Source organism: Centruroides vittatus, unplaced genomic scaffold (genome assembly GCF_030686945.1).
Source record: "Centruroides vittatus isolate TY-2023 unplaced genomic scaffold, ASM3068694v2 contig_1213, whole genome shotgun sequence".
In the NCBI taxonomy this organism is placed as follows: domain Eukaryota; kingdom Metazoa; phylum Arthropoda; class Arachnida; order Scorpiones; family Buthidae; genus Centruroides; species Centruroides vittatus.
In genome coordinates this window covers 893006-917453 of record NW_027120776.1, presented here as the reverse complement: position 1 = coordinate 917453, position 24448 = coordinate 893006, and the positions used below count along the sequence as shown (strand labels likewise).

The following is a 24448-nucleotide window of genomic DNA, read 5'->3' as shown; positions in this document are numbered from 1 at the left end:
GGCAACATATAAACAGGCTACTGACAGAGCTACTCAGCTTCTCCTGCTCTAAGTCACCAATGAGTTGTCAAACTTTGGACTTGGATGTGACTCGACGGAGTCTGTGGTGAGCTTATCTACCTTATATATAAATTTTATAAGGCCCCGAGTAGCTGTTATACATCCATTTATATATATATTACTTCTCTAGTCACTCCCCTACGTTACACAAAAAAGTAAATTCGTTAACCCCTCGTGTCTCTCTCTTAAAAATTTTTCTAAATGTCAACCCCGCTTTGTAATAGTTATTTTTGTATCTAAATTATATATATATATATATGTTTTACTTGTATAACTCTTTATATAGGTTATACAATGATATACTGTTTCTTATAGTAGATACATCGATATCTAATCGCGCTACTTTGACAGATTGTTCGACGGATTCTTAGCATTTCTTACGCATAAACCGGTTTAATTTAAGGAAATTCATTATAAAAATTATTTAAATTAATAAATTTCTAGCGATTTAATTCCCCTTTTTAATTACCTGACCCCATTTTTTTAGTGGGAACAACTCCGGTTAAAAACACCACGGGGGTAGAGTCATTAAAGTTTATCAGCTATTACACTAAATTAGCTTTAAAATATATATATATTAGCTATGAAATAATTAATTTTTGTAATTAAGATTTATATTTTAAATAAATTTAACGGATATTAACGCCATTATATTAATAAAAAAAATCAGCATCTCTTCCATAGTTTCCACGTCTTCCTCGATTAAAGACGAGTGGTGATTTATGGTAAAAGTATTTTTAATCTGGACGAAATTTCTGCGTTTTATTGTTGATTTTTTATGGCTTTTAGTTGCCATTTCGATAAGTTTTAGTTGTCACTAAAATTTGTTAAGTTACACGTAAACAAGACAATTCAACGTTGGGTTTATAACGTGCAAAGGGCATTGGTTATATCAGTTTTAAAATAGGTTACCTTGAAACGTAGAAGTTTTATGTTTCAAATTTAGATAAAGTAGGATTACGTGATGTCTTCGAAACGTTTAAAACATTGATTTATTTTGATTGGGTTTCTGGTAAAGCACGAAACGTTAAAGGATAACCCTTAACAGTATATAGGTTTTTATATAGTTACACACTTAACAGGATCACTCCTATATATTATTTAAAGTTTATTTATCTTAAGTCCTGTATAGATTTATCGTCTAACAAAAGAGGTAATAAGTGATAATATATCCACCCACACGTAGGAAATAGATCCATAATCCTGTATCCTTTAGTTTATGGGCTGTAAATCAGTCGAAACAAAGCGTGTAAAATCTTATCTAAGAGAAGCAACGAATAAAAGTTTTTCATAGAAAAATCATTGTTTTTTTGGTGATTTATAAACTTTTTAATTGGTTACACATCTTTTTTTCAATTTAAATATCATTTTTTATGACTTTTATATCAATTTATAGTAAAGAAAACCACTTCAAGTACGTAAGGTAATTGCGGGTTATTCTATAAATCAGACGATTTTAACGGAATTTTAATTAAAATAATTAAACAAGTTAGAATATAATGAGTAAAGTAGCTAAATTAGGAAATAATACATAATTTTCTAGGTTATAAAACCAATTTTTTGTCGGTGTAAGTCCCTAAACTTTCCCATTTTTAAGGAGAATTTCACCTATTGTCTTTTAATCACGTGTAATCCGCACACAAAAACAAATTAAGGAGCTAATTTTTCGGGGTTATAAATGCGATTTTATGTCCCTAAAATTTAGTAAATTTCCACGTTTTTTCCCCCCATTTTGACGGGAAATTCCCTTAAGAAATTTGTCTTATGTATATTTAAAAATTATTTTTACTGATAATGTATATATATATTAATGCATGAAATAGCTCACATGTTAAACATGGACAGACGAAGCCATGATTTGAAAATAATAGGATTATCATAAGTCGAAGAGAAGCAGTGTGTGACGTTGAGTGATGTTCTGTACGAAAGAAGGTTACGCTGAATCGAGTTTTATATCAAAATATATTATTTTTCTCGATGATTATGGCGTTAAATCGAAGATTTCGATTCGATATAACGAAGAATTATACGTTTTAATCTATAATATTACAAATTTATTACCGTGCATCGATGAAAATCGCGATAAAAAAATCAATAAAGTCGATACAACCCGCGTAAATAACATTAATTTGGAGTAATATTATTTAAATTTTAAGAGGTTTTTTTTTATGTCTAATTCTCTTGGAAATCTCCGTGTTTACTTAGATTAAAAATAATCTTCGAACAATCAAGAATAGGAAATAGTCTGAAACCGAAAACTTCAAGGTTAAAAGCAAATACTCGCTTGAATTTTCTACTCATCAACATTAAAATTTTATTGACAAAAACTCTAAGATAAATTTACTCTAATCATAAATTTTTAGCTGATTCGTATGGTTAAGAGTCTATTTATTCGTTCTATTTATAATTTCCATTTATACGCTTTATTATTTTAAAATTTGTATACGTTAACGCGAAGATAGAGCTTATGGAACTTATCAACCGGTGGATCGCGATCTACGGGATAAAAATCGTGTTTATACTTACGTCACCGTTTTTAACCCCGTTTTAAAGAATTACACGTTTAAAGAAATGGGAAAAATCTCCACCATATGATATTTTTTATTATTGTTCCTTAGAAAACTTCGGAGTTATCCGATCTTCTAAATCGACATTGGAAGGATCAGGTAACCTCAATATTCGCCTTGTCAGAAGGAAGAATTTCTTGAAAAAGACGAATTTTTCTTGAAGAAGATGAAGTTCTAGAATTACTTTGCATAAAATCTATCTCAATTATGTGTTATTTTATGAATAATATTTAAAATTTTTATTTATTAAGTCACCTTTCCTTGAAAATCGATTGTCGAATCTCCGGAAATTTATTAAATAAATCGCTGATTTTAAAATAAATTTATTATTAATAAAATTTTATTAAACTTTTCTATAATAAAATATTTAATTTAATAAATTTTACGGACAAATTTTAAACATTTCAGGTTATTTTTAAGCATTAATAATTAAGATTTAACATTGATTATTGGATGATGGTGATAGGTGATGTATGCTCTGAAAAAAACTATAAATTTTCTGATTTATAATTGAAATTATTAAATTAAATTAAATTAAAATGTTAAAAAAAACACAAGAAATTTACTTAATAATGAATACAATTTTAAAAAACTGCGGAAATATTCTAAAAATTTGCATTTTTTATGTATCAATTTTGATACTTTCTAATTACTCCTCTACTTTCTCTGTTCTATGTAACAAAGGGAACGTATAGGGGTAAAAATAACCCCGAAAATTTTGACATTTTCGCACTTTGGAACCTCTAAAACTTGAGAAATGCAAAAACCTTGGTGTTTTTTTCTCTATGTTCTGTAAGGGAGTACGATTTTGTTCGCCCACTTTCAAGCTTAACAACTCCTGTTCCTTTTGTCGAAAATTTCTGAAATTTTGCAGGGAGGTGTGGATATTAGGGGCCTTAGTGGTGTTAAATTTTGGAGGTTAAAGGTCGAAGGAGTAGGGAGATACAGGGAGTCACTTGTAATATATCGAGTGAGGTCTCACTTAATGATTTTACTCGTCATTAGCACTTGAGAATTTTTTAGGATTTTTCGCATCAAAAGCTAAAAAATAACAATAATTTTTATTAAAAAACAATAAATTCACTTAATAAAACGTAAAATTAAAAAAAGATTCTAAAAAATCGCATTAAAAATGATCAATTTTGATACTTTTCAATGCGGCTTTTTTCGGGATTTTCACATTAAAATCCGAAAAAAATTCAAGATTTATATAAAATATAAAATATATTTTAATATATAAAATAATATTTTATAATAAAATAAACGTAAGAAGAAAGAAGAAGAGAAAAATAAATGGAAACCCCCGAACTTATTTAATATTCAAGCCGAGATTAATTAAACATCATATTTTTTCCAATTTTATCATTGCTTAATTTAATTTATTTCCTATATTTATATATTATGGATTTTATCATTTAAAATCTGCATATTTATGCAACCGTTAATTCGTATTTTTTTCCACGAATCAGTGTGATTCTGCCAGGGACGATCCAATGAGCATCGTGTTTAGTAAATTGAATTTTCTTCAATCAGAAACTGCTGTATATGCGGCTTGTGTTAATATGGAAATTGAGTTCTTTCCCTTCTCTTTTTTCTCGTATTTTTGGTTGAAGAACGTTCGGAATTCCACGTGAAAAAATCGTTTAGTTAACCGGAGTAAAACATTGTACCTTTAGGATATTAATTTCGATTGATGAAAGTGAGTTTTCGTAAAGGGAATCGGTAGATTTTTTACACGGTTTGGGAAAACGTTGAATAGTTCTCGAATAGAATTTGTTTTTCAATTTTAAAATATTAATATAAAGTACGGCAAAACTTGTGTAAACCGGAATCGAGCGTTACCAAAATTTTTTTTCCGATTTCACAGGTTTGTTTTGGATAGGTTATTCTTTTTCTTTTTAACATAGAAAATAGCTCCGTTCCGAAGAATTTTCCGTTTTGGACAGGTTACTTTAACATAAAATCGTTCCGTTTGGAAGCATTTTCCGTTTTGGACAGGTTACTTTAACATGAAATCGTTCCGTTTGGAAGCATTTTCCGTTTTGGACAGGTTACTTTAACATAAAATCGTTCCGTTTGGAAGCATTTTCCGTTATGGACAGGTTACTTTAACATAAAATCGTTCCGTTTGGAAGCATTTTCCGTTTTGGACAGGTTACTTTAACATAAAATCGTTCCGTTTGGAAGCATTTTCCGTTATGGACAGGTTACTTTAACATAAAATCGTTCCGTTTGGAAGCATTTTCCGTTTTGGACAGGTTACTTTAACATAAAATCGTTCCGTTTGGAAGCATTTTCCGTTTTGGACAGGTTACTTTAACATAAAATCGTTCCGTTTGGAAGCATTTTCCGTTTTGGACAGGTTACTTTAACATAAAATCGTTCCGTTTGGAAGCATTTTCCGTTTTGGACAGGTTACTTTAATATAAAATCGCTCCATTCTGAAGAATTTTCCGTTTAGGAAGGTTTCCGCTTTATTCAGGTTTTGTTTTGGGCAGGTTTAACTGTATGAAATATATATATATATATATAATGGCATTTTAAAATTTGCATTAATTCCCTCCAAAATATGTTTAGATTTTATAAAAATAATCTAAGAATTCTAAGATTTCCTTTAATAAGACTTCCTTTTAAATTATGAACTGTATAAAATAATAATACAAAACCTACACAAATTTTTAGAAAATCAACTAAAAAATTTATTGATTTTCTCCATTAAATTTCAATTTTTTATCCAGTTTTGTGGAAAATTATTAATATTTTTTCGAGTATTAACAACCTAAAAAATAATTTTTGATAAAAAATTCTTAATTTATTAATTTTTTTAAAATAATTTCTTAATAAATTTCAATTTTCTCGATAAAACGCAATTGTTATAAATCGAAATTAAAGTTTAAAAAAAAAATAAAAATAATTTTAATTATAAAAACTCAGCGACAAGTTGCATAACTTTCCCAGCAATAAAGCAAAAATTGCGTGTCGCGCCATCTGTTGTCAGATTTTATTAATTATAAAACAAATGGCAAAACACTTAATTTATAAGGTAGAGACAAGTTTTATTTTAAAAAATCTAATGTAAATGCTAATAACGAGTAAAAGCGTTATTAACTCTGATCCCACTCAAGACACTACATGCGAACCCATCTATCTTCTCACCCCATCGACCTTTAACCTACAAAATTTAACAGCATCAATAACCCTAATACGCAAACATCCCTGCAAAATTTCAGAAATTTTCCACGAAAAGCACAGGAGTTATTAAGCTTTAAAATGGGGAAACCCAATCGTACACCCCCCACAAACACACACTAGCATCTATATATACAGAAATTCTCCCCAATTTTTTTGCATTTTTGTACATTTTGAGGGTCATTTTTTGCCATACTTTCCCTCTTAATAAATTTTTCAGTTGATTATCTAAAAATTTGTGTAAGTTTATTATCATTTTTACACGGTTCATACTTTAACTTCAATTGTATAAAAGAAGCCTTATTGGAGGAAATCTGTAAAATTTTTTAGATTATTTTTATAAAATTTCGATCTTTTATGATAAAATTTATAATATTTTTGGATTAAGATTTGATATTTATAATTTTTTGATAAAATTTTCGTATTTTTAGTTAAGTTCTTACTTTGTGCTTTTCCGCAGTTTTATATAACAAAGGAAAAGTATGGCGATCGGTCAAAAAACCTTTCCCGAAGATTTATAAATTTTTGGACTCGGGGGACTTTAAAACGTGGAGAAATGCAAAATAATTTTGGGGATTTTTCTGTATGTACAAATGTTTGTGTTTCTTTATGTATGGAGGCGCGATTTTCTTCAACATCTTTAAAACTTAATAACTCCTGTGCCTTTTGTCGAAAACTTTTGAAATTTTATGCGAAGTTTCACATATTAAGAAGAAATTTTTCTGGAAATTTTCACGAAAATCGGATCATTAGTTCAAGAGATATTCTCACTTTCTTAATATCTCCGGAATCAACATGAAGAGTTAAAGGAAAAGTCCTGCAACACGTTGCCAGCTTTATTTTAATTTCGATTCTAAAAATAGATATTAAAGAAAGAAATTAGTAGAACTTTTACATGATTTCATTAAAAAATTTATATATTTTTTAAAATTATAATCTGTTTACATTTTAATTTTCAATTATAAAAATTAATTTTTTAATGGAGATTTCTTTCATGTTTCTTTTTTAATTTAAGGTTTATCGTAAAAATAACGTATATTATTTATAATGTTTATAGTCGGATATTTCGATTTAAGTGTTTTTTAAAATTTTCATGAAGGAAATGTACAAATTTTTTAGATTATTTCTAAAAATACTTGCAGAATTTTTCTGAAAAATCTCTGTAAATTTTAAAATACAATAAAACCTGTGTAAACCGTCCGAATTTCTTTTCCGTTTTGGCAGGTTTTTTCGTTTCATTCAAGTTCCGTATTAGACAGGTTTTAATGCCATTTACACTCTGGATGCTTTAATTTCGATTATACAAAATGAGTTCTTATTGGACGAAATGTGTAGAATTTTTTACATAATTTCTAAAAATTTCTAAATTTTGGTGGGGTGTCCAAATTAATAGCCCTTGAAGGGTGGTGTGTCCATGCCATGGTAGCTCATATTTTTCGAAGGGTCCTAATGTGTATCCATTATAATTTGGGCTAAATCAGTACGAGGGTTAAGGGGATAATGGGGTTTAATTCAGGTTGAAGGAGTGGTGTCCAGGTTTTTTGAAGGATCCATATTAATAGCACATGGAGTGGTGTGTCCAGGCTTCATGGTAGCCCATATATTTTGGAGGTTTCTAAAGAGCAACTATTAAAATTTGAGCTAAATCAGTACAAGGGTTTAGGCGATAATGGGGTTTAATTCAGGTTGAAGGAGTGGTGTCCAGATTTTATGAAGGATCCATATTAATAGCACATGGAGTGGTGTGTTCAGGTTTCATGGTAGCCCATATATTTTGGAGGTTTCTAAAGAGCAACTATTAAAATTTGAGCTAAATCAGTACAAGGGTTTAGGGGATAATGGGGTTTAATTCAGGTTGAAGGAGTGGTGTCCAGATTTTATGAAGGATCCATATTAATAGCACATGGAGTGGTGTGTTCAGGTTTCATGGTAGCCCATATATTTTGGAGGTTTCTAAAGAGCAACTATTAAAATTTGAGCTAAATCAGTACAAGGGTTTAGGGGATAATGGGGTTCAATTCAGGTTGAAGGAGTGGTGTCCAGATTTTATGAAAGATTCATATTAATAGCACATGGAGTGGTGTGTTCAGGTTTCATGGTAGCCCATATATTTTGGAGGTTTCTAAAGAGCAACTATTAAAATTTGAGCTAAATCAGTACAAGGGTTTAGGGGATAATGGGGTTTAATTCAGGTTGAAGGAGTGGTGTCCAGATTTTATGAAGGATCCATATTAATAGCACATGGAGTGGTGTGTTCAGGTTTCATGGTAGCCCATATATTTTGGAGGTTTCTAAAGAGCAACTATTAAAATTTGAGCTAAATCAGTACAAGGGTTTAGGGGATAATGGGGTTCAATTCAGGTTGAAGGAGTGGTGTCCAGATTTTATGAAAGATTCATATTAATAGCACATGGAGTGGTGTGTTCAGGTTTCATGGTAGCCCATATATTTTGGAGGTTTCTAAAGAGCAACTATTAAAATTTGAGCTAAATCAGTACAAGGGTTTAGGCGATAATGGGGTTTAATTCAGGTTGAAGGAGTGGTGTCCAGATTTTATGAAAGATTCATATTAATAGCACATGGAGTGGTGTGTTCAGGTTTCATGGTAGCCCATATATTTTGGAGGTTTCTAAAGAGCAACTATTAAAATTTGAGCTAAATCAGTACAAGGGTTTAGGCGATAATGGGGTTTAATTCAGGTTGAAGGAGTGGTGTCCAGATTTTATGAAGGATCCATATTAATAGCACATGGAGTGGTGTGTTCAGGTTTCATGGTAGCCCATATATTTTGGAGGTTTCTAAAGAGCAACTATTAAAATTTGAGCTAAATCAGTACAAGGGTTTAGGCGATAATGGGGTTTAATTCAGGTTGAAGGAGTGGTGTCCAGATTTTATGAAGGATCCATATTAATAGCACATGGAGTGGTGTGTTCAGGTTTCATGGTAGCCCATATATTTTGGAGGTTTCTAAAGAGCAACTATTAAAATTTGAGCTAAATCAGTACAAGGGTTTAGGGGATAATGGGGTTTAATTCAGGTTGAAGGGGTGGTGTCCAGATTTTTTGAAGGATCCTTAAGAATAACTGCAGAAAATTTTGGCGAGACTGATCAAAAAAATTTAGAAGTATATAGCATACACGTAGACAGACATACAGACATTCGATTTTGTTATATATATAGATCATTTATATACTCTCCATATTTTAATTATGATTACAAAAAATAAAGTTTAAGTGGAGAAAATTTATATTTGCTTTTATTGAAAAAATATTGAATTTTTTTAGAAGTAAAAATATTTAAATAAATAAAGATATAAATAATCTTTCTTCTCTCCTGCTGTTTTCATTAATATAATTGAAATTTTTACAGCTTGAAATTCACTTAAAACATGTTTGCTTCTTCTTAGCTTGGCCTAAATTTAATAGAATTTAATGAAGAAAAATGCTAATTTAACTAAGTGTGATTTTTTGATCGAGAATATAAAAATTTTCTTGTAATTCCTCTTTCAATTTTTATAAGAATTACAACGTTAAACGGAACGGAAAAGGGATGATAAGATTAAAATGGAGATTAATCATTTTAAATGATTAAACCTACTGAAAATAGATTATTTTAAAGTGAATTTTTTTATTAATTATTTTATAAGAAATGAAATAACTAAATTACAAACTTATATTCCTTAAATTTTAAAAGTTAGAGTCTGGTTTCCCAACTGGTCGATCGCGAACTCTTTAGAGATTATAAGGGACTGCGAAATGAAGAAACGTTGAGAAGTTAGGATTATTAGGATAACTATTAGAAATGATTAGTGTTTACACAAAAATTATTATGTAATTGTATAATTTAATTACAATAAAAGTCTTAATTACTGTAAAATTTTATTATAAATATCGTTTTGTGCATTTTAATTAGTATATTAAAACGTTTCAGGTTAAATTATAGTTTATCAACTAGTAGATCACGATCTCTTTAGGGATTGTAAGGCAGAGATGGTAAGAAAAGGTTAATAAGTGGTAATTTTCAAGAAAAAATATTATAAATGATAAATTTTTTATTTTAAAAATCTTTACTTTTCAACCTTTCTTTATTATCCGCTTCTTTCGGTTTCGAAAGGGTTCGCGATCTACTTGTTGAGATATTATACTCTAACTTATCGTAAAATTTTAATATATTAATTAAAATGTATAAACGATATTTACATTAAAATTTGACTATTTTTAAAAAAATATTTTGCTAAAAATTTGTTTATTAACCTTTCTACACTATTTCAGCCTCTTACAATCCCTAATGGGTTCGCGATCTACTGGTTGAGTGAATTGTTTCAATCTTCTTGTAAAAATTTAATACATTATAAATAAAGTTATTTCTAGTAATTTTTATAGTATTTATAATTAAGATCTAAGTTAAATCTAATTGTAATTATTTAAATAAATTTTAAAAAATGCGAGAAAGAGTGAGTAATTTTGAAGTGTATTTTAAAGATTTATTAAATGTTTAAATGAGAAATTATTATGCACTTAATATATTTAAATAGTTGGCTTTTAATAGTATCTTAAGAAATCACTTAATTCTTAAGAAATTTTTAAAAAACTGAGGAAAATATAGACAAAAATCAGGTATATTAATAGCCATTTTTCAATATTCTAATCAATCTTAATGATGAATAATCACTCTTCTCTAGCATAATTTAAGGAATGTCTTACTAAAATTTGCTTTTTAAATGATAGAAACACTCGTCTTACATTTCCAAAAAATATTTTTAACCTTATTTATGCCTCTCCTATTATAAATCCTACATGAAGGAGCATCTAGCATATAAACACAATCAATAAAAATAGAATTTCTGTATAATTCTAACGCAAACATAAACCTTATTTTTAAGGATAAACTTAGACTTGTGGCCCTAAATTGTAACATATAAAAGGCCCTTTCCCTCCAGCAAATTACTTTACATGTAAAACTATAAGTCCCTGAGCTAAAGACTCATAAATGAGGCCCTAAACTGCGTACGTGAAAACATTGTTTTGAAAATTTTTGAAGGTTCTATTTCGATTTAAACGCCTTCAGTAATATTTTTAAGGCTTAAATTTCTAATAAAACTCTATAAAAATCGTTTTATATTCTACAGATTTACTCGTCGTATCACCATCAACGATCGATAGTATGAGTTGTTTTTTTATAGTGTTATATCTAGACTTTCGCTTGTGTTAATATACATAAATACTTTTTAAATGGGTTTTATATACCCTTAATAGTATAAATATATTATATTTTTAAATATAAATTTGTTATTTTATATGATAAACGTTCCTCTACCGTGTTTACACATGGCATAAGATGATAAATTGAACTGAGTTCATATTAAGTTAAGCAAATATCTAACTTAATAACTGTATAAACAAATAGTTTTTCCGTTGTTGACAGTGTTTTAACGTTCGGTAAACTGAAACAGAAGAAATTCTGGATAAAACTTGTATTTATTTTTATAAAAAAATGAGGTTTATTTGAATTGTAAATATCAAAAACATTCACTTGTCGTTGGCATTACAGTAGAACCTTCAATAACGGCCACATCTAACCTGCCAAGAACGGATATTTTTAAAGATGTTTTTGTCAGTGGCCACCATTGTTTGGGATTTTATCCATTCGGCTGCAAGTGATTTGATAGGATTGATGAAATAAGGCAACGTAACACATGGGCAATCTGCAAATGGAGTGCTTCTAGAAGGACTTTTTATACGAACCATTCACTATTTAGGTGTTAGACACGTGAAGAAAACCCCACGTGACTTGCTTGTTAGTCAGGCACGAACCCTCGATCAGTGTTTAGCAGTTTTATCCACTCAACCACTGCTAGGTGGGTTCTTTATGAGAAGAGAGTAAGCATGTAAACATTTTACAATCTACAAAATACTGAAAATTTAATTGAAAAAAATCTGTAAATTTAATAAAGTAAAATAATATATATATATTCTAATAATCTTTATGTAAAACTTTATAAGAAAGAACATCAGAGAAAGAATAAACAATAAAATAATTTTCATGTTTTCTAAATTGATACACGTAAAGAGTATTTGAAACTTATTTTTTAAATAAGTTACAGTATATGTGATTAAAAATGTTACTGCCTTTTCTTACGTTGTTCTTTGTACAGCGCTATATTAAATTATTTTTAATTAAAAGTGTAAATACATTTGATTACAAGAAATTTTATAAGTTCTCAATTTAATAAAATTAAAATTAATTTACAATTTTTCATTTAAATTTAAAAATTACATAAAACTGTATAAATTTATTGCAGCGAGCTACCTCACAGAAACCATAGCCGTATCTGGAAAGGCCCACCGGTGGCCAAGCGGTCTTCGTACCCTGAACACTGGGGTTCGCGCTTCGCTCGGACGGGCTGGCCACGTGGATTTTCCGGGTTTCTCCACGTCTGTAACGCCTAAATAGGGGCCAGTTTACCCTAAAAGACCTCCCGGAAGGTATCCCCCCCCTACGCAGATCGACCAAGTGTTGCGTTGCCATAACTTAACCAAACAAACGTACCTGGAAAACCTACGGCCATACCTGAAAACATCCACAACCATACCTGAAGAAACCATAGCCATACCTGAAAACATCCACAACCATACCTGAAGAAACCATAGCCATACCTAACAGAACCCGTATCTGAAGAAACAATAGCCGTATCTGAAATAAAGCATAGACATACCTGAAGAAACCACAGCTATACTTGGAAACCCACAGCCATATCTGAAAAAATCCATAGCTATACCTGACAGAAATCATAGCTGTATCTGAAGAAACCATAGCCTTACCCAACAGAAACCTTAGCAATTACGTTACAGAAACTATAGCGTACCTTGCGGAAACCATAGATTTTTTTTTCAAAATATACAACTGTGTTGAAAGGACAACACAGAAAATGGAACGTTACCACAAGAATCCCTTACAACTTACTAAATATTACAAATCACAAAAAAAAATCTATAAATCGAAGTGTATAAAACCGGATTCTAGTTAAACGTGTAAAGAATTATTCAAGAACCGATATTAGGGGGGAGAGAAAGGTAGAACGTGCAAACATACATTCACTCCTGTACTGTACATACTTGTAGTTATTTTATATAGAGATGTATATGCAGTACTTTTAAATAAAGTAACATAACAAAGGATGGCCCATTTAACTTTGTAATTAAATAAAATAAGAGAAACCAAATTACTTGCAAAAGCAAGGGGCCTCCGGGCTCCACCCCAGTGGTTTAGATAAATAATAGCAGATAAATCTATAGTTAAGTGTAGCGTGAGAAAGGATATCTGGTGTATTGGATATCTTATTTATTGAGTTAGAGGCAAATCTATCAAATGTTCAGCAACTCGCGTGATATCTTCGACTAAGGAATCATCTTATTAGATGACGTGTATTGATTCAAACGCAATGTAATTGACAAACAATAATTTATTGTGACGTCGGCTGCAATTTTAATCACCTTCTTTTTAATTTTAAAAAGTCGCGTGACTTCCGATCTGGCCCGGAAGTTTGTATGTGCTCTTAAGCTTTTTATATCTTGCCCCTGTACATCACACTTCACCTAATAACAATCGAATCGTGACAGTCGTCTATTCTGGAGTAAACTTTGAGTTCAAACCACGTGATTTCCGGTCTAGACAGGAAATTCGTGTATAGTTAATCGGGGCTTTTAGTCTTTAACCTTTCCATTTTTGGTCTCCGTTTTCATCTATCCCACTCCATCCTCGAGATTAACAAAGGACAGACAAACGCCATTGGGCTTGTAATTTAAAAATTGCAGCCAAAAAGAGGGAGTTACTCTTCAAATTATTTATCTGTTTATGAAGATATTGGGACATAGTTTAGAAAAGTTTAAAGTGTAAAGTGCATTGCAGCAATGGGAATAAGGATACGTGAAGAGTAAGTTGTGTAAAGTATAAGTACGTGATCGATAACTAAAGAGGATAACGTTTTATCGGATGCGAGTCTCTAGTGGATCGTAACTTTTACGTAATAGTTACGATCCTCTTACATAATACTTAGGAAAATCCAAATCTTGTAAAATATTTATATTCATATCCGATTTTTGTAGTCTTTTGTGAGGGAAAATACATAAATTTAAGGGTGTTTTTTAAAAATATTTACGGGTATAAAAATGTTAGAAAGTTAGTTAATCCTTACAAATTCTGCCAGAATGATTAACTAAGTTTAGGAATACGCTTTACATTTTTCTCGTGGTAAAATTTATAAGAAATATAGAATTTTTGAGCTGCAAATTTCACCAATAAATTTCCACTGGTGTTGTCTGTCTGTCCGTCCATCGTTAATCTCGAGAATGCAGTTAGACAGATCAAAAAGTCGAGAGCAAATGTAGAAAGCTTGGAGGCAGCAGGTCCAGATTAACTATACAGAAAGTTACGTGCTTTTAATTCAAAGATTTCTCTTGAATGGAGTTACGTAGATGACCGGCACGACTCCATTGTTAACGGGAAAAGTATTGTATACAGTACAGGGGCAAAGCGCTACTAAAATTGAGAGCATTGTGACGAAAAATTGCAGCCCGGTATTGTGACGACGTCACAATAAATGATTTCTCGTTAATGTTTATATTTGTTTTTAGAATAATTTCTTCCATGATTTATTGTTTTTGGTTGATTTCTCTGTCTGCTTGTGTTGACGTCCATTGAAGAGTTGGGAAAGAATTATAATCACGTGTTCAATTAATGTTTCTTTATCTCTTGAAGGATCAATAACATTCGAAACAGATGACAAATTCATGTAAGAACAATAAATCATCGATGATCCCAGATAAAGCCATAAATTCTTTTTAGTAACATAATCCATCTGTTTCCATTTCATATGTCGATGTTTTATTGTAAATCTGGAGACCTGTACGTGTACAAAAAATCAAAATAATCATTAATTTTAACGTATAGAAACACTACTTTACAGTGGAAAAAAACTGTATTTTATACATTACAAAGTATATTTAATTGATCGAAATATCAAAGTTAAGCTGGGAAACGTCGATTTGTGATTTGTTTTAAACGTCCGGCTGTCTGTACGCATTATTTCTCTAAAACTAAAATGGTTAAAGATATTTGACGTATCGAAGTTAAATTTAATTTTATGGATAATATTCCATGCGTATTCCCATACCACGTGGTTGTATTTTATGCTTATTCCATTGCAAAAACACCGAACACTGAAGTCGTGGGTTCGCGTGCCATTCACATGGAGTTTTCTGGAACAATATAAATGTAAAACCTAAAGCCTAAGTGGCATTTCTGGGTGCTTTTGCCTAGGGCCTGTCATTTTTTAGGCCTCAAAAGCATACGAATACTCCAGTTCCCCTCTAATATTTAGATTCTATATCTCGTTTCATTATTTTGCGGTATGACCTTATATACACCTACATAAAGGGCCTCGCAAATACAATCTATTCTAAGGCCTCGCAGATAAATGTGTCAAATTTTATTATTTCAAAAAAAATAATACCAAAATCAGTAAAAATAAATATTTTGAGGGCCCGTTAATGCGAGGGCCTAGCAAATAGTACTTCTGGTCTTCTGCAGGAGGGCCTGAGTACTTTGTTTAGGCTCGTAATCTAATGCTAACGTGAAGTACTCGTATTATACATACGAATATAAAAGGGACTTCCTGTATTAGGGCCTCGCAAAAAGCAAAATTCCGTTCTGTTCACAGGTGTAAAGACCTGGATACTTTATAAATACAACTCTAAACAAAACTAGACGTACGATAGGGGCCTTACACGAAAAGGCCTCACGAAGTATAAGGCAGGCATAACTTATAAGTACCCGAATCTGATAAAATATAATAAAAATCTAAGGGTGTAAGTAGAAAAATTAGAATCGATTAATTAAATTATTGAATAATTCAAGGGAAAGGCATATTTAGAAACAAGCCATTACTGTTAATGACGTTATCTTTTATGAATTGCAATGAATGAAACCTTTTATCTCTTGGTTTATGGAAATATTTTAACACCAACGGGTCGATATTGCTGATTGTTAGCAGTAACACAATTAAATTGTATCGATTCATCAAAACTTCAAGCAGTTACCAAGAGACAAGGGATGACTACGAAATTGCTTTTCTTCATTGACATTTCCACAAATTTTCGTGAAATTAAAGGAAAATATTTATATTTATTCTCGTTTAACAATTTCTATATGAGAATTCACTTCTAAATACCCATAAGAATGGCATCTTTATTATGTTTAATCATTTAACAATATGGAATTTATGAAAGGAATAGAAGGAAAAATACAAAAGTTTTATATAGAAATCGAAGAAAAGAAATTCAAAATATGGAATTCAAGCAATTTCGTTTAAAAATTCGAGAAAAGTAATAAAAATTGACGAAGAAATTCGAAAAGAGTGATAAATTCAAAGCTAAAATTTTAGAATAAAAATCAATAAATTGAGTATAGAAATGTAAGGAGAGCAATAAAATCGATTAGAAATGAAAGATAAATCAATAAATTTACTATAAAAATTCAAGAAAAACAGTAAATTTATCGTAGAAATTTAAGGAATTGAATATAAAAAAATTCAAGAAAAAATAAAAATGAAACATGAAACCATATTTCCGCATGTAAAACCCGTGATGGCGTGTAACCTGCAAAATAAAACCTCCTTAAACCCACTAAACTGTGCACGATAAAACCTGTGTAAACCGGAATCGAGCGGTACTGAATATTTTTTCCGGTTCGACAGGTTTCTTTTCGTCTAGTTCCGAAGAATTTTTCCGTTTAGGCAGGGTTTTCGCTTTATTCGGGTTCCGTTTTGGTCAGGTTTTATTGTACTTGGCAGCCACAGGCAGGAATTATTTAAAATCGGCCTTCCTAACTGTATTTTAATTCGCACGAAAATACATTTTCCCCCCTATAATTTCAAAGAGCAAAATTAAAGGATTATTTAAATTTTTTGAATTCCTTTCATTTCTGAGTTATAATTTAAAATTGTATTGTTCAATACCTTAAAGAGGAAATGGAAACGAGTTAGAAAATAGTGATTTATGCAGGAATGTATTGAAAAGGTTTGACATTACTCACGAGTAATAACATACACCTGGTACCATTGTTTCGATATTGATTGTCGTTTCGATTCTTCGACTAAAGCGAAGACAATTCTTGAAATTAAACGAGTTTGCAAAACCAGTGTTGTAATAGATGAGAATTCCTTATATAGAAAGTGAATTATTATTATTATTATTATTATTATTATAAAACACTGGAAATCCTTAGGATTTCTAGTGCTATTGTAGTAATGGATTGTTTAAAAATTTTCTAAAAGATTACGTTTTTCATTAAAAATAAATTACAAAAATATAATTCTAGACAATAATTTTGGTTAGGTTAGGTTAGGTTAGGTTAGATTAGGTTAAGTTAGGTTAGGTTAGGTTAGGTTAGATTAGGTTAGGTTAGGTTAGGTTAGGTTAGGTTAGGTTAGGTTAGTGGAATTTCCCATGTGTTTCTTCAGATGATTAACACTTAAATAGGTGCCAGTTTCTATAGAGAGTCTTCTCAGGAGGTAGATCGTTCAGTGTTGCCAATCGATCCAATCCGCTTTAATATAACTACGTGAGCTATGAATGAAAATGCGAGCCAGGACCGAGATTGAATGTCTGGACTGAGATTGCGTGTTTATACTGAAGCTGTGAGTGAAGTTGCTTGTTTACACTGAAGCTTATTTACACGTATCCTGACGAGCCACCCCCGAAAACTACTTAGAGTTTTTCGACCCGTCCAGATTGGACTCTGGATTCCCCAGAGCGCCTAATTTGACCATTAATAGAGTACTTTAAGTTGGGTCAACAAGTGAATGATTCAATGAGTATACAAATTACAGTTGGTCGCGGGTTCGACCCCGAACAATGTACTGGCCTACTGGTTTATTCACGTGTATAACATCTAAATAAGGGTCATTTTCTTACAAAAAGATTCCTTCTTGGCGTGTTCCAATTTTCATACTGTCAATACAGAATCGATATTCTGCATTTAAAATTTTTTTATTTTTCATGAAATAAATGCTTTTAAGTGATAAATTTCATAAAATTTTTAAAAATTTTATACTTCATTTTATTCATATCAATGAATCATCCATCACTGAAAGAGCCACAATGACTGATTTTTATGAATTGTTATCCTTGAAAATTTAATTCATTTATTAGAGCGTCTGTTTGTCTGTACGTTAAATTAACTTTTTTAAAATATAAATAATATGGCTACTTGTTTATTTGACGAAAAACATTTTGTAAACCGGATAGACGTTAATTGTAATTGTAATTTTTATGTTTAAGATATTTTTAATTGAAATTAATTAAATCTTATGTTTTTAAGCGTTGAAGATACGAAAAATTAAGCAGTTATAAAGACATAAATGCATAAATTTCAGATTAAATTAACGTAAAAGGAAAAAAAAAACATGTTTGAATATGAATCGAACTAACGTCTTTGTTAATGCAGGACATATGTTCGGTTCTTTCTTGAGAGTGGATAATAACGACAAATTCGAATGTTTCTGAAAGACTAAGGATTTTTTCCCACAGGTCGTTGGTTCGGTTCTCATTTCACAATCTAAGAAACCAATTATCATAAATTAGTAATGGAATTCATATCCCTCAGATAGCATTGTATAGGGGACTTTAATTACGATTTCTCGGAGAAAAAGAAATAAAATAGTAAAAATAAGAGTAGAAATAGAAATGAAAAAAAAAATGTAGAAGAATGAGCAGAAGTAAAATTAGAAGGCGAAATAGAAAATGTAGAAGAAACAGTAGCAGAGAAAATGGTAGAAGTGGCAGAAGCAGAAAAAATAGTAATAGACGACAAGGCACGGAATTTGAAGCGAAGTAGAAGACAAAACAGAAGAAATTGGAAGAAAAGCAAAAGTAGAAGGCAAAACAGAAAATGAAGATAGAAAACAGAAGAAATAGGAGGCAAAGTGGAAGTTGTAGAAGGCAAAATGAAAGCAATCAAAAAGCAGAGACAGAAGGAATACACATAGGAAAACAATGAAGAATAAATAAAAGAAATAGAAGTAGAAGATGACATAAAAGTAGAAGCAATAGTAAAAATGACAGTAGTAAAAGTAAAAGGAAAAAGTAATAGAAGATATTTGTAACAATATTTACATATCAGTTATACTAAAAATAAAAAAATAAATAAAAAAAGACAGTAACAACATTCTAAGAATATTCAATGAGGATAAAAGAAAAGAAAGAGAATTTGCATTTGCTTATCATTGAAGTCTTTTAAATAATATTGTCACGATTATAATAATAATTAAAGGAATGTTTCATAAATCCTCCTCATTAACATACATATTTGAACAGTTCGATCAATATTTATAACTAGAATATTACACAATATTCGCTCTGGAACTTTTTCATTTACTTTAAATAGGTCATCTAAAATAATTGCTAGTAATTTTTAATATTATTCACAAACACGGAGTTATAAAATTTTAATTGAAATTATTTATTAGAATAAAAAACAAATTCAGCAGATTTCCCAGCAAAAAAAGTTAAAATTGAGTGTGGCGCCATCTGTTATCAGATTTTATTAATTATTATAAAATGGTAAAAAGTTTAATTTTGGGGGTACCTCTCGATCTTTAACCACTAAACTTTAACAGCACCAATGCCCCTAATGCACTTATCAAAATATACTACTACTAAGAAAAGTATGATTTGATTAAAGGAAGAGGAATTTGTCGTGCTTTTTAAGGATGTGGGTTCGATTCCCAGAGACCGATTGGATTAGAGTAAACTGATAAAATAAGAAAGAACTTTCTAAGGGAAATCGGCCCCTATTTAGGTATCAGAAACGTGAAAAAATCCCGAAAATTCCTTGCTTCTAGCCCGTTAGTCAGGTGTGAACTCGTGACCAATGTTTAGTGCTTTTATCCACTCGGGCATTGGTAAGCATTAGATGTGGAGGATAAAACCACTGAACACTGATAGTTGGTGGCGGGTTCGTGCCTAACTAACAAACTATCCACGTAGATTTTTCCAGATTTTTCGTGTTTAACACCTAAATAAGAAATCGTTTTTCCATGAGATTGCCCGTGTGTTGTGTTGCCGTGTCTTATTAACCTAATCCAACAGATTCTTTGCATTTGTGGATCGAACCCACGACTTTGACAAACAACGAATTTCTCTTCTTTTTATCAAGTCATACATTTACCTTTCCTTGTTAGTAGTGTATTTTAATATTTCTTCTCTAAAGTCGTGGGTTCGACTCTATCAAATGAAATGCCCAATAATTTCATAGAATTATCATTCTAATTTTAAATTCTATTGTTTAAATAGACTTGTAATTATATAAAAATTTATTGGCATTGGACTTTTATTACAATGTTGTTTACAAACTTAAAATTAGAAAGTTGGGGTCAGTGTTTGTTTTTATGCAGAACCGAACCCACGACTTTAGTACTAGTGCAATCTGACAGATGCTCTAATTAAGAAAGGAAAATAGATGGCTTAATTAAAAAAGTGATTCGGTCGTAAGTTTAGGAAGTTGGTTAAGTCCCTATAGACCAAACATCTCTTTGTTTATTTTTTTAGGTGAATACACGGTTATATATTAAAGGATTTTCTTGTAAATTTAGTAAATTAGTTTCTATTATCAGTGATTTACAGGGATTGCAAAATGTGAAAAGATTGAAGGATATGCAAGGATTATCCAAAGATTGAGGAATGGACAGGGATTGGAGATGTTGTTATACAAGGATTAAAGGAATATATAGGGATTGGAATGCGAAAAAATGGGGAATATGCTGGGATTGTAAAGTGGGCAAATATTGAGGGATATACAAGGATTGAAGGGATATATAGGGATTTGAATGCGAAAAAATTGAGGGATATGCTGGGATTGTGGGGTGGGCAAAGATTGAAGGATATACATGGATTTCAAGATTGGAGATATATAGAGATTGGGATGCGTAAATATTGAGGAATATACAGGGATTGCGGGATGCGGGATATACAAATATCGAAGGATCAATCGTATCAATTTAAAAGTAGAAAGTCTTTTAAAAGTATTAAAATTTTAAGATTGTAAAGTTGTTCTCCACTTTCTTCTTCGTTTCACACACACACACACACACAAAGCTCTACTCAATTGAATAATATTAAAAGAATTATTCATGTTTTCATATTCGAAAAACTATTTAATATCTTTTTTCCATCGGAATATTTTTGAATAATTCGAAAAGGAAACATTTATTTTTGAAATAATTCCATATATTTTTTCTGTTTGCGGCTTTATTTACATGTAATATTCCATATTTATTGATTTGTTAAGTCTTGTAGTTGAAGTTGTGTACTTTATAAAACACACGTAAAAGGTTCATTATTTTTTTATTAACTAACAATTTATTTATATTATGTTTCTATATAAACTTATAAAACCTTTTCCAAGAAAACTTTAAATTATTTTGAAGGTAGTTTGAAGGAAATACAAGATTAAAAAATATACAGGTTTGAAAGTTGGTGGATGTACAAGAATGTGTAGGTTGTATAGGATGTGCAGTACATAAACTGAGGGAAATGTAGGAACAAGTAAAGATGTACAAACACCGAGGAATTTATAGGATGTACAAAAACTGAAGAATGTACAGGATATGCAAAGACTGAAGAACTTGAAAGATGTACAGTACAAAAACCGAGGAATATGCAGGGACGAAAAGGTGCACAATAGAAAATCTAAGGATTGTGAAAGTATTGGAGAGTGTACAAAGATATATTCCTCTACTAATGATTAATTTGAACACGTACAAAATTGTTTAAAGTACATTTATTTTAATTAAAAGAATTTAAAACAATAAAATATTCAAAAAATTAAATTTAGTTTTAATTTTTAAAAAAATATTCATTAAATAGAAGGTAAAAGGTAATAAAAATAATTTAATTAATTATCGTTTGAGTTTTGTCCCGCAAACAGCAATTCAGTACAAGGCATTAGAAAGAGGAATCCATTAACAATTATTTAACGTTTAAAGAATTAAAAACAGGATCTAATTATTAAAGTTGTTAACAAAGTAATTAATAACATCGATATTCATCATTTATAGTAATTAACCTTGCTTATAACTTGACAAATTGTCTACAAATTAGTAACAACTACCAAACAATGGCACAAAGTGTTCGCAACTTTAGAAATTTTAAAATTATTTTCCTTATTTTTAATTATTTGATTTTATAAACACTCGCTTTTACGACTAATACAGTAAAACTTCTGAACAGCGGACACTGACAAGAACGTTAAAAATTGGTCGTTGTTTGGAGGTTATTTTGGAGGTTACCAATAGTATCGTCTGCTTTATTTACTGTAAAACCTGTCTAAAACGGAATCCAAGTAAAACGGAAACCTCCCTAAACGGGAAATATCTCTAGAAGGGAGCGATTTTCTATTAAATCTTTCACCTGCTATTACAATAGGAAACGGTTAAAAGAGCCTTTAACTTACAAACCAGTACAAAGAAACAGAAGAAAAAGAAGCCTTTAACTTACAGCTTTACAAAAAGAAGCCTTACAAAGAAAAAGAAGTATTTAACTTACAAGTTAAAGGCTTCTTTTGGCTACATTCTTGTAATTTTATATATTTTGCCATCTCCATAAGCCGTGCTCTCATAACTGTGCACTTATTGGCATTGCCCATCAGCCATTACGAGAGCATTGGCCATCAGCCATGCTCTCGTAATTATCTTTGTTTTATGGGAAAAGCCAAAAAACATACAATAACGGTTATATTTAAATTGGAAAAATAACTTAATAATAACATTTACACGATTTTCATATTTAGTTTTCATTAAATGTGATACTTTCAACAATCTACTTGCAACTTTAATTTAAATATTTATATGTACTGTATGTGTAATTGAAATTATGATAAAAAAAGACAGTTCAAGAAACTTCTAATATCTACATTTTTTTCAAGAAATTCTAGAATTTCTAGAATTTTATATACTGTATTCCACAATAATTTATATACAGTATATAGAATTTTCTACACTTTCCTAAGAGAACTCAGACAGAAGTTTTTTTAAAATCTAGAGCTTAAATAATACTAGAATTAACGAAGATAATAATAATAATACAAGAATACGTTCTAGAATATGGTACAGTACACACTTTTACACCACTTGTAAATGAATTTAATTACATTTATTATAATTTTTTTATAATGTCATATCAGAATTTTCAGAAACTGGCCCCATGTGTTGGGTCAGTTTCTCTTGAGAGATCTCCCTTATCTTATACAATCACACCAAACAAACCCTAATTTTACTTCAATATTTTCTTGTAAATTGCTAATTTTATTATCAAATGCGACAGTTTTTACTGTTTTTCTCAATAATAATCGAATTAATTTCCTTTCAGCTAATATTCAATCTGGCACTGAACTCTGAAACTATCAAACCCGAAACATCCGTCCAAAATGAAGTATATACTTCCAACACTACTCAATTCGTCGACTATGACAGCACCACTCAAGGTAAGTCGTAAAAAGAAAACTTCGATTATACGAGACCAAAAAAAAATCGATTACTACCATTAAAATTTACCCAATTTTCCTCTTCCAAAGGCTTGCTTAACGATACCCTGGATGGTGCCATAACCGTCCGTAAAGAGGAGATTGTTATAGTTACGATCGTCCTTATCATGTGGATGGCAGTTATATTCTTATTTTTTAGTAAATGGGGTAAGATTCGAATGCTAGAGCCTCATCAACCTCAGTACAGGAGCCAGTCTTTTAGCAATGCCGGCCAGAAATCCGCAAGGATGAGTATTATGGAGCAGTTGACGTGGTCTGTAATTGATCGTGATCTACCATCGTTAGGACCATACGATAGGCCAAGACAGAACTCGGTTTTCGTTGGCCATTCGTGCGGGAGACCATTCTCTGATGCCACTAGGGTGCCAAGAAAAGTGAAAAGTGCTGAAGATCTAACAACATTGGTACTACAGATCGCACGTCGCAATACAAGATCCGCAATACTATCTTTTGGCCAGCCTTCGTTAACCAGACCTGAATTCAACGTAGCTGAAGAGTAAAAAAAAAATGGAAGGTACTTTAAGAGAACCTAAAATAAATGGCACAATTAGCTGAAAATAACAGATTTCTTCGTCTGCTTGTGGCAAATCCCCCCCCCAAATCATAGCATTCCTGTATGATATTTTCAGCTATTTGAGTCCTCGCGATAATGCTTTACTGTAACGACAGTATTTAGTATGTAAAAAAATGTATTATTTTATCAAAAAATAAGTGTTTAGATAGAGAAAAACTGTAAAAAAGTACCCTAAAATAGCATTTGGTGCTATTATGTATGATTTTATTTAAAAGGAGAAAAAAATCAGCTATAAACTAAACGTTCTGCGTGCTTTTTTTCGACGATTTTATATTGATTTTCGAGTGGAAAATTCCATTTTATTCTCTTGATAATTTCTAAATTTGACACGTAAAAGCTCTTGAAAGATATTAATATAATATCTGCTATTAAATTGAATATTTTTCAATGTAATCTTCCATACAACAACCATATCTCAGATTCCTTTCAGCGATCGTTTGATATATTGCATTCATCTTAA

The 24448-nt window shown here is 30.6% G+C and overlaps 1 protein-coding gene across 1 annotated transcript in view; it reads left to right on the top strand.

Moving 5' to 3' along the window:
* LOC136985720 (uncharacterized) overlaps positions 1 to 24208 on the top strand; it is a 28567-nt gene extending 4359 nt beyond the window's left edge. The window contains exons 2-4 of the mRNA XM_067283062.1: positions 54 to 106; positions 23240 to 23354; positions 23445 to 24208. Coding sequence (XP_067139163.1) covers positions 54 to 106; positions 23240 to 23354; positions 23445 to 23914 — 638 coding nt within the window. The 3' untranslated portion in view covers positions 23915 to 24208. The remainder of the gene's footprint in view (positions 1 to 53; positions 107 to 23239; positions 23355 to 23444) is intronic.
* Positions 24209 to 24448: the final 240 nt, after the last annotated feature.